The sequence below is a fragment of the Hylobates moloch genome, unplaced genomic scaffold, assembly GCF_009828535.3.
Source record: "Hylobates moloch isolate HMO894 unplaced genomic scaffold, HMol_V3 SCAFFOLD_1, whole genome shotgun sequence".
Lineage (NCBI taxonomy): Eukaryota > Metazoa > Chordata > Mammalia > Primates > Hylobatidae > Hylobates > Hylobates moloch.
The window spans coordinates 165,266,256-165,285,313 of NW_026652276.1; the positions used below are offsets into that span (position 1 = coordinate 165,266,256).

General features: G+C 36.1%; 1 protein-coding gene and 1 long non-coding RNA gene across 8 annotated transcripts in view; one reads left to right on the forward strand and one right to left on the reverse strand.

Annotated features, from left to right (window-relative positions):
* PPP1R9A (protein phosphatase 1 regulatory subunit 9A) overlaps positions 1-19,058 on the reverse strand; it is a 399,467-nt gene that overhangs the window by 161,277 nt on the left and 219,132 nt on the right. For all 7 annotated transcript variants that reach the window (XM_058424523.1, XM_058424521.1, XM_058424525.1 and 4 more), the window contains exon 4: positions 11,623-11,743. In XM_058424523.1, the coding sequence (XP_058280506.1) occupies positions 11,623-11,743 (121 nt within the window). The remainder of the gene's footprint in view (positions 1-11,622; positions 11,744-19,058) is intronic.
* The window catches only part of LOC116814080 (uncharacterized), a 179,290-nt gene that overhangs the window by 77,849 nt on the left and 82,383 nt on the right, over positions 1-19,058 (forward strand). The gene's annotated exons all lie outside the window — the stretch shown is intronic.

Below are 19,058 nucleotides of genomic sequence, written 5' to 3' on the forward strand. Positions count from 1 at the left end.
AACTATATGGTATGTGAATTATATATCAATAAAGGTGTAAAAAATAAATCTTAGAGAACAATTTTATCTGAAACACCATCAGCTTCATCATTCCAATAAAATATATTTCTAATCACTTGGCCTAGTTTTCAAGTTTCTTCAGCATTGGGTCTTCACCTAATTCTGGTATTTTCATCCTAAATTATCATTCTTGACATTTAAATTTTTTTATTATCTGTCCCTTATCTGACTTCACCTTACCCTTATTTCACCATGCATAAGACTGAAATACTTTACCCATAGAAAATAGGAATGTTGGTTAAGTGAGAATATTTTATTGCTTATTGTGGTGGTTTCATTAAAACTAATTAAGGCTGGGAGTGGTGGCTCAAGCCTGTAATCCCAGCACTTTGGGAGGGCAGGGCAGGCGGGTTGCTTAAGCCCAGGAGTTCGAGACCAGACTGGGCAACATGGCGAAACCCCATCTTTAAAAAAAAAAAAAAAAAATTAGCCAGGCGTGGCAGTGTGCACCAGTGGACCCAGTTACTCTGGAGGCTGAGGTGGGAGGATTGCTTGAGCTTTGGAGGCAGAGGGTTTCAGTGAGCCAAGACTGTGCCACTGCACTCCAGCCTGGGTGACAGAGTGAAACTCTGTCTCAAAAAAATAAAAATAAAAACTAAAAGTACTCTCATCTCCTGGCCAGTTGTGGTGGGTCATGCCGGTAATCCCAGCACTTTAGGAGCCTCAGACAGGTAGACCACTTGGGACCAGAAATTCAAGACCAGCCTGGCCAACATGGCAAAACCCCATCTATACTAAAAATACAAAAAAATTAGCTGGGCACAATGGCATGCCTGTAGTCCCAGCTACTTGGGAGGCTGAGGCAAAAGAATCACTTGAACCCAGGAGGCGAAGGCTGTAGTGAGCCAAGATTATGCCACTACAGTCCAACCTGGGCAACAGAACAAGACACTGTGTCAAAAAAATAAAATGAAATAAGCAATTATAATTCATTGAAAATTAATTAATGGATTAAATATTATAGTGGATTAAAAATTCTAGAATACTGTATATATGCCTTCTCCCACTTGATCCATGTGGTTAGAGGGACAGAGGCTCTGTTATCCCATACAGTAGGTCCAGAATCACTTTTTCCCTTTGTTAGTCATTCTTCCCAGAAACTTGGAAAACCATGGCGTTCTCTAGTTCTCTCTAGCTTACGCTCCACTCCCCTACAGTGGAAAAATGAATGGAGCTACAACCACCTACTTCTACTTTCATTTCTTCTTTTCTTTCTAGCAAGTAGCAAGAGCTGGGTTCACTTTGAGCTACTTAGCCATCTCTCCTATTTTCTTCCAGTATAGCCTCTTTCTACTTTTCCTCTAGCTCTAAGTGGTAACGCCTTTGGTAGAAATGTGGTAGTAGTATTAAAGATTTGCTTTAAAGGAAAAGAAAAAACATAAAGTCTTCTAGCTAATTCCAGACTCATCTAGTTTAAATACTCTGCCAGATTAAGCTTACTCATGATGAGGATGGGAGTCAAACTTCAGGGATTTTTTTATTTTTTTTTAATGTTTTCCTTTATGTAATGTACACGAAACAATGAACTACAGCTCCCACATGAGGGAATATAAAGAAAGCTGAAATTCAGTCTTCATTCTAGCTGTCAGGCCATACACCAATAAGACTGCAACTTTCCAGAAAAGGCATGTTTTTCCAAATTTGCAAAAAAGTACTCTACGAATTAGCAGTGTCCCTACCTTACTGGGTAAGATAGTCTAGGGCACTGGTTCCCAAACTGCCTCACTGCAACAGAATAACATGAAGCAATTTTGAAAATTACAGATTCCTGAAGTTGCACCTTCTGCAAAAGTCTCATTCAGAAGACATGAGGCAAAAGCACAAAATAGAAATTTGAGTTGTGATATGGTTTGGCTTTGTGTCCCTACCCTAATCTCATCTTAAATTGTAATCTCATAATCCTCACATGTTGTGGGAGGGACCCGTTAGGAGGTAATTGAATCATGGGGCTGGTTTTCCTCCATACTGTTCTCGTGATAGTGAGGGAGTTCTCACGAGATCAGGTGGTTTTATAAGGGGCTTCCCCCTTCGCTCCTCTGCACTCATTATCTCTCGTGCTGCCCTGTGAAGAGGTGCCTTCTGCCATGACTGTAAGTTTCCTGAGGCCTCCCCAGCCATGCTGAACTGTGAGTCAATTAAACCTCTTTCGTTTATCAATTACCTAGCCTTGGGTATTTCTTCACAGCAGTGTGAGAATGGACTAATATAAGTTGTTTCCTGATTTTGTCTATTATGAATAAAGTTGTCATTCACATGCAAGACTTTATGTAGACATATGTTTTCATTTCTATTGGAAAATATCTTGGAGTGGAATTGCTGGATCAAAAAGTTAAGTGTGTATTTAACTTTAAAAAAAACTTCCAAACTGCTTTCCTAAGTGGCAGTGAAATTCTGCATTCCCACCAGCCATAAGGGAGTGTTTCACTTCTCTGCATCCATGTCAGCACTTTATATTGTTAGTCTTCTTATCTTTAGCCATTCTACTAGGTGTGCAGTAATACTCATTAAAGTTTAATTTGCATTGCTATTACATTGAATATATTTTCACATATTATTGGCCAGTCGTAAGTTTTCCACTTTGAAGTGGCTGTTGAATCTTCTGTCCATATTTTAAAAATTCCGTGGTTATTCTTCTTGTTGTTATTAGTGTTCTTCATATTCTGGATACAAGTTCTCATATATATTTGAAAATATTTTGTCCTCGTCTATGTCTTTGCTTTTCAGTTCTTAACTGTGTTTCTCAAAGAACGAAAGTTTGGATATAATGAAGTTCAACTTCTCAGTTTTTTCTTTCATGGTTCGTACTTTGTGTCCTGTCTCAGAAATCTTTGTTTAACATGATTTTGTAAAGATTTTCACCTCTGTATACTTTTAGAGGTTTTATAATATTAGACCTATGTCCAGATCTACAATTAATTTTGAATTAACTTTGTATATGGTGTGGAATAGGGTTTGTGGTCCAATTTTTTATTTCTCCATATGGGTATCTAATTGTTCTAGCGCTTTGTTGAAAAGGCTATACTTAATTTATTGAGAGTTTTTAGCATGAAGCGTTGTTGAATTTTGTCAAAAGCCTTTTCTGCATCTATTGAGATAATCATGTGGTTTTTGTCTTTGGTTCTGTTTATATGCTGGATTACATTTATTGATTTGCGTATGTTGAACCAGCCTTGCATCCCAGGGATGAAGCCCACTTGATCATGGTGGATAAGCTTTTTGATGTGCTGCTGGATTCGGTTTGCCAGTATTTTATTGAGGATTTTTGCATCAATGTTCATCAAGGATATTGGTCTAAAATTCTATTTTTTGGTTGTGTCTCTGCCTGGCTTTGGTATCAGGATGATGCTGGCTTCATAAAATGTGTTAGGGAGGATTCCCTCTTTTTCTATCGATTGGAATAGTTTCAGAAGGAATGGTACCAGTTCCTCCTTGTACCTCTGGTAGAATTCAGCTGTGAATCCATCAGGTCCTGGACTCTTTTTGGTTGGTAAGCTATTGATTATTGCCACAATTTCAGAACCTGTTATTGGTCTATTCAGAGATTCGACTTCTTCCTGATTTAGTCTTGGGAGGGTGTATTTGTCGAGGAATTTATCCATTTCTTCTAGATTTTCTAGTTTATTTGCATAGAGGTGTTTGTAGTATTCTCTGATGGTAGATTGTATTTCTGTGGGATCGGTGGTGATATCCCCTTTTTCATTTTTTATTGCATCTATTTGATTCTTCTCTCTTTTCTTCTTCATTAGTCTTGCTAGCGGTCTATCAATTTTGTTGATCTTCTCAAAAAACCAGCTCCTGGATTCATTAATTTTTTGAAGGGTTTTTTGTGTCTCTATTTCCTTCAGTTCTGCTCTGATTTTAGTTATTTCTAGCCTTCTGCTAGCTTTTGAATGTGTTTGCTCTTGCTTTTCTAGTTCTTTTAATTGTGATGTTAGAGTGTCAATTTTGGATCTTTCCTGCTTTCTCTTGTGGGCAGTTAGTGCTATAAATTTCCCTCTACACACTGCTTTGAATGTGTCCCAGAGATTCTGGTAGGTTGTGTCTTTGTTCTCGTTGGTTTCAAAGAACATCTTTATTTTTGCCTTCATTTCATTATGTACCCAATAGTCATTCAGGAGCAGGTTGTTCAGTTTCCATGTAGTTGAGTGGTTTTGAGTGAGTTTCTTAATCCTCAGTTCTAGTTTGATTGCACTGTGGTCTGAGAGACAGTTTGTTATAATTTCTGTTCTTTTACATTTGCTGAGGAGAGCTTTACTTCCAACTATGTGGTCAATTTTGGAATAGGTGTGGTGTGGTGCTGAAAAAAATGTATATTCTGTTGATTTGGGGTGGAGAGTTCTGTAGATGTCTATTAGGTCCACTTTGTTTAGAGCTGAGTTCAATTCCTGGATATCCTTGTTAACTTTCTGTCTAGATGATCTGTCTAATGTTGACAGTGGGGTGTTAAAATCTCCCATTATTATTGTGTGGGAGTTTAAGTCCCTTTGTAGGTCACTGAGGACTTGCTTTATGAATCTGGGTGCTCCTGTGTTGGGTGCATATATATTTAGGATAGTTAGCTCTTCTTGTTGAATTGATCCCTTTACCATTATGTAATGGCCTTCTTTGTCTCTTTTGATCTTTGTTGGTTTAAAGTCTATTTTGTCAGAGACTAGGATTGCAACCCCTGCCTTTTTTTGTTTTCCATTTGCTTGATAGATCTTCCTCCATCCCTTTATTTTGAGTCTATGTGTGTCTCTGCACGTGAGATGGGTTTCCTGAATACAGCACACTGATGGGTCCTGACTCCTTATCCAGTTTGCCAGTCTGTGTCTTTTAATTGGAGCATTTAGCCCATTTACATTTAACGTTAATATTGTTATGTGTGAATCTGATCCTGTCATTATGATGTTAGTTGGTTATTTTGCTCATTAGTTGATGCAGTTTCTTCCTAGCCTCGATGGTCTTTACAATTTGGCATGTTTTTGCAGTGGCTTGTACTGGTTGTTCCTTTCCATGCTCATGGGTTGGAAGAATCAATATCGTGAAAATGGCCATACTGCCCAAAGTAATTTATAGATTCAATGCCATCCCCATCAAGCTACCAATGACTTTCTTCACAGAATTGGAAAAAACTACTTTAAAGTTCATATGGAACCAAAAAAGAGCCCGCATTGCCAAGTCAATCCTAAGCCAAAAGAACAAAGCTGGAGTCATCACGCTACCTGACATCTTTAACGTTTTTAAAAAGAGTGAGCGAGGGAGGGAGGAAGAGAAGTGGAGTTCTGTGGAGTTTGCTATATAAGGGGCTTTTCAATTTACCTTTTTATGCAGGTAAACTGTGATGATTAAGGTGGAGGTTAAGTTCAAGAAACTAAAAATGAGGAGAAGAGGAAAGACAGGTAAAGAGGATTGGGTGAGAAATGAGGGGAATAATGGATGAAAAAGGCAGCAGTTCAGGTTTATTCCCACTATAGACTGCTCCTACTACTCCCTAGAACATGAGTCAGCAGAGTATTAAATACAAAAATGGTTACTGTGAAGGGAAAAGTTTTCTGCTGTCTAACATCCACTTTGCTTGTATCCTTTATCTCATGAGAAGACAACTTTTAGATGCAACCTCACAGAACAGTAACACCGATAATCTCTCCTAAATCTTAGCTGTAATGAAAAGCACAGAAAAGACAAGGGAAGACTCTCAGTGGTTAAAAACAAAAGAATACCTAGACAGAGCTCTGTGTCAGACCATCCCAGACTACAAAGAATAACCAGTTCTACAGATTATCTAAACTTTTCAAAATTTTCCAGGATAGCAGAGGAAATAGCCTGTTACCCCTGGAAATACTGTCGACTGGAATGGAATTTATGGGAACATACCTGGCTAGTTTGTAAAAACCATCTCATCCTGGCCAGTTCCTCAATAGTTTCCATGTGCTTACCATAAACAAAAGTGCACAACACTACTGCTCTTCAGTCTCACTATGATATTGCTGAGATCCTGCAATTCTTAATCTGAAAACCAGAATCAACAGGGATAAGGCTAATGAAAATACATAAGTTGGATTATTCTAGGGTTTGTTTAATGTTACTGGATAGTCACTTATTGACACAATGTTTCTGGGAAGGGAAAAAAAAATAACCCTACCTCACGGGGCTTTTGTCAACAAAGCCACCAAAGAAGAATGACAGGGAGACCAGCTGGAGCAACATTAATGAACTTTGGTTAACAGAGATCTTCCTCAAAATGCTAGATACTGAAGTTTTAAATGTATGTGAAAATTGTGAAAATACATATCAAAGCAGTAACAGCCCAAATCTAAGGGGCGAATAGGCAAAATATTTTATTAGAAGACTAACATGAGAGTGTGTGCACAGAGAGGAAACCATTGAATAGGGGACCACGACAGATTCAATTAAAACAAGTTTCCATCCAGGGCTCTCTTAGGCTGGAGGGTACTTCAGGCAAGGATGGGTCCTAAGAGGGGGTGAGTTTGCTGCAGGATAAGCAAAAGAACAGGACTCTTTAATCTATTGTATATGTTGGTATTACCCAAAAGATGGGGAAAAAAAAAAAAATTAAAATCATTTAAAAACCGAACTTGAATGAGGATAAACTACATAGAACCTTAATTTCGTATGTGGTATCTCTTCCAATAAAATTGAAAAGGACACTGATTGAAAATGATGATGAGCAAAAGCTTGTGAAACAAAAACAGGACCCAAAAACAAAGTGGGTCCAAAATGGATTTTTAATTTGCCTCTAATTTAGCACGGCATTATTAACATCCTTTGTCAGTTACCATCCATGTGATTTACTCTACAATTCAGCATTTTGAATTGTTTTTATGAAACTAATTTTGCTTTATGGAATCATGAATGAGGACTGGAAAATCATTAGTGTGTGAAAGTGTCCTGTGTGCAATCCCAAAAATTACATTTATGACAACAAAAACTAATAGTCAATATATTTAATATTATTTTACTAAAAATTTAGAAATGAAACAGGAAATAGAAATGGCTGTCATGTCATTCAACTAAATTATAAGCCACTCTGTAAAAGGCAGGTAGCACAAAAACAAAACAGAGAAAAATGATAAGCCCAAGTAAAGGTTTCAAAAGTGACTAAAAGCCCCGCACTGTGGCACTCGCTTATACTCCTAGTTACTTGGGAGGCTGAGGTGGGGAGTTCACTTGAGCCCAAGAGTTTGAGGTCAGCCTGGGCAACATAGTGAGACCTCGCCTCTAAAAATAAAAAATAAAAATAAAAAGTGACTAAAGCACAAGGATTCACTCATTCAACAAATATTTATTGAGCACCCTGTAAGTTTAAAGCATCATAGGAGAAAGTACAAACATGAAAAGCTTGACAAAAGAAAATTTTGAATGTAAGAGATAATATCAAAGAATAAGGAAGGGTCAAAACTTTTTAACTATACTGGATAAACTCAGGAGGATAAATATCCATGGCAAATTTTTTAAAGTACTCAAAATGTGGTGAGAGTTTACAAACTATTTAAGCAGGAATACAAACGATCACAATGAAAAGACTTCTTGTGGGGGCAGGAAGGAGGGATGAGGGGGAGAAAAAAACTTTCTATATATACATGTCTGCTCATTTAACATTCCTTGAAGGAGGTATGACTAAATCTGAGATTAAATAGAAATACATTTTCTTAAATAGAAAGAGTTATTAAGAATCTAAAGCAAACTACAAAACAATAATACAGAATCTTATCCTTTCAAGGCTAAAAGGAACTACCTTAGAGAACATCTAACCCAGAACTTTAATTCTGTCAATAAAGGAGGTCTGACAAGTAATTTCCTCGGGGTGAAAATCTTATCATTTTTAGTTTTAATTCAGAAACTATACACAAGTGGTATATATTTTCTACAAAATTAGATATTCTATATCGCCAAAATTTTAAAAAACCCATACACTAGAGCCATTCAACACTTTTGTATATATTAATTTTAGGCTTTTTAAGAAAGACAATGACTGAGAGATAAGGACAAAAAGGAACAAAGAGGGAGAAAAGAAGAAATAGAATATGTACCCTACACAAGAATGGCATCATATTAATCACACTATTTTGTAAATCCTTAATGGAATATTTTTCTATATCAGTAAGTGTATATAACTTAAAACGTATTATTGACTAAAGGAACTGCACTTTTGTATGTTGATACCTTTTAAATAGTAAACATCAGTAAACAGTAAACACTGTGCAAATGAACATACCAGTAGTGGTGGAAATAATAATTTAAAAGATATAAATCATTGTAAGTGTAATAATAATTTTATTTTCTCATTTTCTCATACCTACACACATATGCACATATACAACCACCCTCAATTTTCTTATTAATAAACAAGAAAATGTATTGATTATAAGAACTCCAAAGTTTCTCTGACCTCTAAAATTTTGATTCTGTACTTACGTTGTAGACCGTTAATAGTTTTCCATGAGGCTTCTCCCATAATAACTATTTTTTTATTAAGTTTCAAGCTTACTCTTATTTGGTTCAAGAACAGTTTCATATATATGAATAGCACTATGGAAAGTTATTCACACAAACTTAGTTAATGCTTATTCACACAAACTTAGTTAATGCTTACCACAACCCGCAATGTAGATAACATGAAAATTAAGTAATTTGTTGAATATCCCCAGATGATAAGTAGAGGGAATGGAATGAAGGCTCCTAGTTATATTATCTTAAAGATTCTGTCCATTACATCATATCAAGTTTTTTTTTGTTTTTTGTTTTTGAGACTGAGTCTCATTCTGTCCCCCAGGCTGGAGCTCAACGGCACAATCTTGGCTCACTGCCATCTCTACCTCCCAGATTCAAGCGATTCTCCTGCCTCAGTCTCCGGGGTAGCTGGGATTAGAGGTGCCCACTACCACGCCCAGCTAATTTTTGTATTTTTAGTAGAGATAGGGTTTCACCATGTTGGCCAGGCTGGTTTCGAACTCCAGACCTCAGGTGATCCACCCGCCTCAGCCTCCCAAAGTGCTAGAATTACAAACATGAGCTACCTCGCCTGGCCCAAGTTGCATGCCTTAATATATTCACTGAGGCATTTATTCAGCACCTGTTATAACAACAACAGGATTAGTATACTAGGAAAATATTTAAAAGGACTGAGGAAATAAATGTACACTGGGACTGGTAAAGCAGAGTTCTAATGTAGTTATAAATAATGAAACTATGTAGAAGAATAAATAATTAGTAAATAGGTTAATAGCAAACCTAATTTTAAAATGATTGAGGGAAAAATAAATACGTCTATGTTTAGAACAACGGGAACTGGTTAACTACTAAATGCAAAATTTCATTTTTCTTTCTTTTTTTTTTCAGGACACCTGTTACATGGCTATTAATGCAAAATATTCTGACTTTTTCTTCTTTTAATGAAGTTGTACTTTGGTTGGCTTTCTGGATGGTTCATAACAATTAAGCATGTTTGAATACTAACTGTAGCATTATTTCCCATGATCTTAAAATTTTCACCAAACTTAATAAGAAATGAGGTATATTTTACAAACAAGTTTTAGCTCTCTTGGAAGAAAGGTGGTAAATTAATAACTGGAAATACTACTACCATTATATATAATTTATTAAAGGGGCAAAGAGGTTATTTCCTTAACTACTCTGGAAAGGAGGATGACTGTTAATAAGTTAATTTAAGACACAAGATAGTCATATTCCACATTCTTTGTTTTAAATGTAGTCAGCTAAATGTTCACTCAAAAGACTTATTTCAAACCTTCTCTATGCAAAGCATTATACTAAGTGCTATAGGAATACAAACAAGGCTACTGACTAAGATGTTATCCCTAACCTCATGGAAAAGAAGATATAAGGTGTGGTTTTGTATTTACATAAATCAATTTAGCTCTCTTTGAGAACTATCTGTGGGTATCTGTATGCATTTTTAGGATTAAAACAGAAACGATGGGCCAGGCACGGTGGCTCGCACCCGTAATCCTAGCACTTTGGGAGGCCAAGGCAGGTGGATCACTTGAGGTCGGGAGTTCGAGGCCACCCTGACCAACATGGTGAAACCCCGTCTCTACTAAAAATACAAAAATTAGCTGGGCGTGGTGGTCCACGCCTGTGGTCCCAGCTACTCAGAAGGCTGCGGCAGAAGAATCACTTGAACCTGGGAAGCAGAGGCTGCAGTAAGCAGAGATCATGCCACTGTACCCCAGCTTAGGCAACACAACGAGATGCCATCTCAAAAAAAAAAAAAAAATGTTGTTCTGGGTCTCCTCACAGATTCACAAATTCTTTCCAACATGCTTTATTATTTCCTGATAAGATGGTCAAAAGATACATACTTAAACATAAAAAAATTTAAAGCTATTCATTAAATGTACATAAAACAACATAATAATTCTTTGAATTTAGCAGTCGTATATTTGGGTCTACTTTTATTATATTGCCAACTGCTATGGTTTGAATGTTATATGTTGAAAACAATCCTTAATGCAACAGTGTTGAGAGGTGAGACCTTTAAAAGGTGATTAGGTCATAGGGCACTGGCCTCACAAATAGATTAATGTCCTTATCGTGGAAGTGGATTTATTTCTTTGAGAGTGGGTTTGTTATAAAAGCAAGTTTTGCCCCTTCTGGCTCTCTCTCACTTGGCCTTTGCACCTTTTGCCATGGGATGACTCACCTGGAGGGTCCTCATCAGATGTGGCCCCTTAATCTTGGACTTCCCAGCCTCCAGAACCATGAGCCATATTAATTTCTGTTCATTATAAATTACCCAGTCTCAGGTATTCTGCCATAGCAGCACAAAACAAACTAAGACACCACCTTCTGCTTCTAGCCCCAACCCGATATATCAGAGCCAAGTATGAGGGTTAATCAAAATCTTGGCCTAAGATAGATAGATAGATAGATAGATAGATAGATAGATAGATAGATAGATAGATAGATAGATAGACAGCCAGCCAGCCAGCCAGCTTGAGATTACGAAAGCTAAGACAAAACAGTGATTATCTGGATGCTCTGCTGTCTACTAGAATTATCCAAGGTGCAGACTGCCAGACCCCTCTACTGGAGATTTTAATTCTACAGGTTTAGGTGCACCCAAGAACCTGTGTTTTTACATAAATATATTTGGAGGAACACTGACCTTCAGAATTACCATCAATACAGAATTAGAGTCCCTAATTTACCATCTACATGTGTCATTTTTTAAGACGCCAGAACTATTATCATTTCTTTAAATATTTCTGAAGTGAAACTATGTGCTGACCTCCACAGCACACATTCTCAACTATATATACCCATGTTTCTGCCCACTTCCCACCAGATAGATGAATGGATAAAGACAGGTATAGACTGATAGATCTGCCCACTCATTTACCTAATATATATTAAAGAAAGCAGATATTTTGCCTGCATATCAGAAAATAATTCAAGTGTTTCAAGATTTTCACATCTGAGAAACCTGAAATTTTGTCCTAAAAAATCAACAAACAAAAGCAAAAAGCTACAACTGAAGGAAATTTCCAGGAAAGTTCTCTAAAGATTTTAAGTTATTAACAACAGTCCTTAATTTACCTGCCATCCCGTTGAGCCGCACCACCTTCTGTTACTGTCTTGACGAATATTCCCAGCTTTTCAAGTCCAGCATCTGCTCCAACACCCATTCCAATAATACTTATACCAAGACCATCCTCATCTATTAAAAAGAAAAAAAGCGGGGAGGTGAAACAACTTAAGTTTTACACTAGTCTGCAGTTAGCTGGTGAGACCTATTTGCTGTTTCTAATTTTATTTTTCCTTATGGATAGGACAATAACATGCTTGCTTTAGCAGAATTCTTTTCTAAGCTATGCAGTAAGGGTATCTAATGAGATCCTCCAAAAGGCTCATGCGTTTAGCTTCATTTTACTACTACTGTTGGTAATTCACTGTGGTCTCAAGAAAAGGTAACAGCTTGATTATTGAATAGTCACTCTGCCTTAAAACCTAGATTCTCTAAATAATGCAATGAATTATTTTAGGCGTAAGAGTACACATATTCAAACATATAATTTTAAATAAATGTGATCATAACATATCTGGAATTCCTCCTTCATTTATATGGTCTTTTATTCTTTACTTGTTTATAAGATAGCACATGTGGCTGGGCATGGTGGCTCATGCTAGTAATCCCAGAACTTTGGGAGGCTGAGGCAGGTGGATGGCTTGAGGCCAGGAGTTCAAGACCAGCCTGGCAACATAGTGAAAGCCTGTCTCTACTAAAAATACATAAAGTTAGCCGGGTGTGGCAGCAGGCACTTGTAGTCCCAGCTACTCAGGAGGCTGAGGCAGGAGAATCGTTTGAACCCGGGAGGCAGAGGTTGCAGTGAGCCAAGATTGTGCCATTGCACTCCACCCTGGGTGACAAAGCGAGACTCCATCAAAAAAAAAAAAAAAAAAAAAGATAGTATATTTGAGTACTTTCCTCTGTGCTTCTATACCCAAGAATATATACTCATCAACAACTATAATATATACATACATATACTTAGACATATATGAATGTATATATATATGTATATATAGCTTGTTTTTCCTTCTTATTTGCTTACACAAATGAGATTACACCTACTTCTCTTTACTGCTTACTTTTTAAAAACCAATGAAGCGCCTGGGCACAGTGGCTCACCTCTGTAATCCCATCACTTTGGGAGGCTGAGGTGGGAAAATCCCTTGAGACCAGGAGTTCAAGACCAGCCTGGGCAACAGGGTGAAACCCTGTCTCTACTACAAATAGAAAAATTAGCTGGGCATGGTGGGGCACACCTGTAGTCCCATCTGTTTGGGGGCTGAGGTGGGAGGATCACCTGAGCCTGAGAGGCAGAGATTGCAGTGAGCTGAAATCATGCCACTGTGTTCCACCACGGGCAACACAGCAAGACCCTGTCTAAAAAAAAGGTATGTCATGGATATGAATGTCCTCAGTGTCCACAGCTCTAAATTATTTCTAATGACTGAATAATATTTCATGGTGAGATGGTATCATAATGTATCCAACCATTCTGTATTCACAGGCACTCATTTTTATTTCCATTTTACTGGTCCTATGAACAATACTGTGTGACAGTTTTTTTTTTTTAATTCACTTACAAATCACATGTTTATCCATATTTCCATTTGTCCTTTCTGTGAATATATAAAAGATACACTATTTTGCATGCCACATGTTTTAGTTAAAGTTCAAGGTTATTTTCTGATAGCCTCAAAGTCTTTGTAATCATGCTTTACTAGCAGCCTAAAAATACTAACTAATCAACAGTGATGGATTATTAAAGAAATACTGGTCCATATACTCAACAGAATGACACTTTTAAAAGACTTTTCAGCAATAACCTTTACTTAAGCATTTTTTCTTTCTTTTTTTTTCTTTTTTTTTTGTTTGAGACAAGATCTCACTCTGTTGATCAGGCTGGAGTGCAGTGGCGCCATAATGCTCACTGCAGCCTCAACCTCTTGGGTTCTGGTGATCCTCCCACCTCAGCCTCCGAGGTGCTGGGACTATAGGCATGTGCCACCACATCTGGGTAACTTTGCATTTTTTTTTTTTTTTTTTGTACAGACAGCGTTTCACCATGTTGCCCAGGCTGGTCTCAACCTCCTGGGCTCAAGCAATCTCCTGCCTCAGCCTCCCAAAGTGCTGGTATTATGGATATGAGTCACCACGCCCGGCCAGGATTCTTGTAATTAGTGTTCTTTGGATGAAGGTTCATCTCATTCATTATTACTTATCACCAACTTATGCCTCAAGTATTTCCAAGTACACCTGACAATCTTACATCTTTATTCTACGTATGTTTTAAAATATGTCACTTGGCAAAAGTGTGATTTGTTTGCTCAGTTGGATGCTAAAGGAATCTTTACAGTGTTTCCCCTGGATGAGCTGCCTGATGCAAACCCCAGCTGAAGGCACTTCCACATTGATTCTAAGCATAGGTATCTCTTTAGTGTAAAAACTTTAATGTTGACTAACATAAATAATCTCTGAAGACTTTCCTCATTCATTACATTTATTAAGTTTATATACATGTGATTTCTATTTATTCAAATTGTTTCTCTGGTATAAAGACTGATTTCATCAAGAGGATTTACCTTGTTAAAGACTTTTCTACATTCATTATAGTTTTAAAATTTCGCCACAGAATGAGATTTTTTGTGTACATGAAGGTTAGATGTGTACTGAAGGCTCTCCCACACTGGTTACATGCATAGGGTTTTCCTCTCTCCCACCATGAATTCTCTTTTGTGTATAAGGTTAGCGGATGGCTGAATTCTTATTCACATTCATCACATTCATAGGGTTTCTCAAGAAAATGAATTTTTTTCATACTGATGAAGGATGAATGATTGCTGAAAGCCTTCCCAAAGTGTTTACATCCATGTAAGTTTTTCCCCTCAGTGTATTGCTCTTGTGTTGTTTAAGAGATGATCTACGTAGCCTCTTTTACACAGAAAAATACCATAGAATTTCTCTCCTGTATGAAATCTCTGGTGTATATATGTATTAGTATTCTGGCTGAATTCTTGCTCACTTTCATTATACTCACAGGGTTTCTCTTCATTATAACTTATCACCTGTCAAGCTAATGTAGAGCTGTGAGTCAAACTTTCCCATACTCATTACTGTACAAAAGGCTCCTCTCAAATGTGAAATCTCCATACTGTCACACCATTAAATAATTTCTTCCTGCAACTATCTTGAGTGAAAATTACTTCTTGGTTTCTAAATCCATTTTCTCTGCCTAGACTCAGGTCTTGGTAGAATTCTCTTTCTTCCTTCCATTGCTCCTCTCATTGCTTTTAACTGGAAAATTACTCAGATTTGCAGAGCTGAAAATACAGTTGCAGAAAAAGCAATATTAACTCAAGCCATCCTCAATTCTAATGCAAATTACTTACAAGGACAACGTGATGTCTGCAGGGCAATACAAGAAAGAGCACAATCAACCTGCAGAGACCGATGTTCTCCAGCATCTTATTTATGTACAGCTTTCTCTAAGATGAGTGAAGTCTGGAACCTCATCCTTAAAGGCCACTTATTATTCCTGTGGCTGACCCATCGAGAACCCAGCTGCACCCTGTCTTCCTCTCTATACGTTCCTAGGGACAGGCAAAGCACTAAGGCAAAACAGCCATAAAATGATGGCAAAGACAGTGGGACTATGTTATTATGGAAGACACTATTGTCATACTATGGAGCCCAAAGCTTATTTTCTAACTTCTGGTTTCCCATTTTGGTTAAGACTCTCCTGCCACAAGCCTAGATAATATATGCAGTCATTTAAATTTTCTTTACGACATCTTTAATATGTTATTATTTAACCCATGTAGAGTTATTTATTTTTACCTATGCTATAATGAAGGTATGCAACTTTAGATTCTTCCAGATAGATGCTCAGTTATGCCAGAACAATTTATAAAGCACACAATTACTTCTAAGCTGAAATATCATGTGTGTCATATATTAAATTCTCACGGATACTAACATCTTTTTCTGGATTTTCTATTTTGTTCCACTGATCAATTGCCATTTGAATACAATTTGTTCTGATTACAAAAGCTTTACATTATATTTAGATATTTGGTAAATTAAGTCATTCATATTATTTTTCATACTTAAGTCTGTATTTCTCCAGACTTACATTTTATCAAAAAAACTTAATACTGTTTTTTGCAATTCTCCTCTCCCAACCCAACTTTGTTGGCAGTTCTATTTGGAGCCTTCTTGTCCAAGAATATGGTTTGTCTTTCAATTTGCTTTCAAATAGAAATGTCTTTCAAAAAGATGTTATTATTTTATTTAGATAAATTCCATGTTTTTCTCAGTAATAAATATTTTGTTGTTTTGGTGCTACCATAAATAAAATATTTTTCCCATTTTCATTTCTAAATTCTTAATGTGACTACATGGAAAAAATTGATTTTTATACGTATCTTGAATGTAACCTCTTCCTCCACAAATTATTTTACCAAATCTAATATTGAATCAATTTGGTTTTCTAGATAGATATGGATATGAATATATCAGCAAAAGATGATGCTTTTCATCTTTTATTTGCTGGTATTTATACTGGTCATTTCATTTAAAGGGCATTACAAATTTGATTTCTGGTTTTAATTAAAATATCTTCAGTGTTTACTCAATTTAGAATTAGAATTCTCTGTAGGTATTGTAAATTTATAGTTTGCATAAATTTAGGCAGCTTCCATCATGTGCTAATTTAGTCTTTCTTTAAAGTGGTAAATGTTACCAAATTGACATCTTTTCATATCAACTCGACATGAAATTTAAAAAATTTAAGGGCTTTTCCTTTAAATTTTATGTGGATAAATCTCTGAATAATGAACCACTCTGTATCCTTGTATCTAAAACCCCATTTGATCCTAATGAGTCTTTCTTTCTCTTTTTTTTTTTTTTTTTTTTTTTTTTTGAGACAGAGTCTTGTTCTATCACCCAGGCTGGAGTGCAGTGGTGTGATCTCGGCTCACTGCAACCTCCACCTCCCAGGTTCAAGCAATTCTCCTGCCTCAGCCTCCCGAGTAGCTGGGACTACAGGCACGTGCCACCACACCGGGCTAATTTTTTTTTATTTTTAGTAGAGATGAGGTTTCACGTGTTAGCCAGGATGGTCTCAGCCACCTGATTTCGTGATCTGCCCATCTCAGCCTCCCAAAGTGCTGGGATTACAGGCATGAGCCACCACACCTGGCCTTTTCTCTTTAACTATTTCTATATTTGATATTTTATTTCATTTAGCATTATAATATATGTATTCATAATTGTAGTTGTACTATAGCAATCTTTTTTGTAGCACATTAGTTTTGGGTGTAAACTTATATGATATTTCAATGAAATGAAGAGTTTTCCTTTATTATTTATGATCTAAAATAGTTTAACACTGGCTTTACGCATTCTTTAAAGGTACAATAGAATCATCTGGTTCTGATGACATTTTAATGTTTTATCTGTAGTTGTCATTCTAGTTTCTTCTATAGCAATTAGTCTATTTTACTAAAGTTGATTCTGGTAATTCAAATTTTGTTAGGACATAAATTATTTCTGGGCATTCACCGCATTTGACAAAGAAATGCAGTGACTGACTGATCTTTTCTAGTAGCACTATATGTTTGTCTTCCATTCCTAATTTGCATAAATTTACTTTCAATTTTCTCCACTCAGTATTATGATATATTTTATAGATGTATTCAATGAAAAGGATTTGTATTATCTTATTTTAATAGATTTTCCTATGTTATTAATATTGTTTTTATATATACTACTCTTCCTTGCTAGTTTGTTTGATTTATTTGGTTTACTTTTTCTGATTTCTAAGACAGGTCCATTTTTTGCTTTTTAAAGTTTTTTATTTTAAAGAAAGAAATCAAGGATATAGCTTTTCTTCTGAGTAAAGGTTTTGCTGTGTGCTACAGACTCTTTAAGTTTAATCCTTTCCAAGATGGTTTGGGATATGAGTTTTAATTTTCTCTTCAATCAAACATCTACCTAGGAATGTATTATGTAATTTCCAAATTCTCATATTAAAGGAACCTTTAAAATTTTTCCAAAAGATAAAACTTTTTCTTTTAAAATACAGCTTGAAATAGAGTTCATTATATTAACCCACTCCTTGATTTTTTTTTCTGTCCATAAATCTGTCCAGTTCTGAAAGAAACATATTGAAATCTCCAATAATTGTATTTGATTTGGTTACCTTCTAGTTTAATTTTTAGTATAAAACATGGCAACATACAAATGAGTTTAAGAAAATATTTATCTACAAAACATTATGTTTAAAGAATAAAAATAAAACAAACATCCATGTACAAAGACACAGAATATTACCGACATCATAAAAGCCACTATATATCCCTCCCTGACACAGCAACTCTTTCCTCAGTGACCATTATACTAAACATTGTGTTAATCATTCCCTACTTTTTAATACTACTTTTTAAAAAGTGCTCATTTGTGTATCCCAAAACAATATGCTATTTAATTTTCTTGGTTTGAAATGTAAGTAAATGCAATTGTATCACACTAAATGGCTTCTTCTGTGGTTTGCTATTTTTACTTTCCCTCGATATCATGTTAAGAATCATACATACTGCTGCATGAACTGTGGCACCTCCATTTTCACTGCTGAGTAATATTTTATTGCCTAGATATGCTACAATTTATAGACCCTTTCTACCATTGATGAATATTTGGATTGTTCTTGTTTTTTTGCTACGACTAAAATAAGCAATATGATGGCCCAGCTGTGTTTGTATGGCCCATGAGCTAAGAATGGCTTTTACATTTAAAAATGTATGAAAAATGTAAGCATTACTCTTTAATTCAGTTTAACTCCAAATGAAAGTTTCTTTTAACAGGAGTAATCCATCAGTTATGTTTGGTGTAATATGACTAGTATTCTTCATACTTTTTCATTTAAGCAATTGTATGTTTAATACTTAATAGTTTTCACCTCTTTTTTCCTTGCCCTTGCTGTTTTGAACAAGCTGCTCTTTGTTTCACTCCCTCCCTGCTAAATTGGACAGTGAATTACTCAGATAAAGTACGTAGGCAATGTGTTCTTTAAATCCTTAGATAGCAGCAGATGTCTTTCTTTCACCAGGATAGGTAAATGCTTTCTGGGATGGATATGGAATTCTTGGATCACCATCCTTTTTACCCTCAGTGGCATGTAAAATTATTTCTACATCTCCCTGCTTCCAGTGTTACAGTCTGATGCTAGTCTAATTATTTTGCCTTTGCAAGTATCTTTGCTTGTTTGTTTGGTTGGGTATTTTTTGGTCTGGAATTTTTTAAGATTTTTCACTTTATCTTTGAATATCAGGATTTTTTCCCAGGCTATGCCTAAGTGTGGGATCAGTTTGGGGTTATTCAGCCCTCTCACTCGCAAATGGATAAGCACTTCCTAATATAAGCCTCAGATATTTTTTTTTAAGGACAAGAAATTTTTCTTCTATGA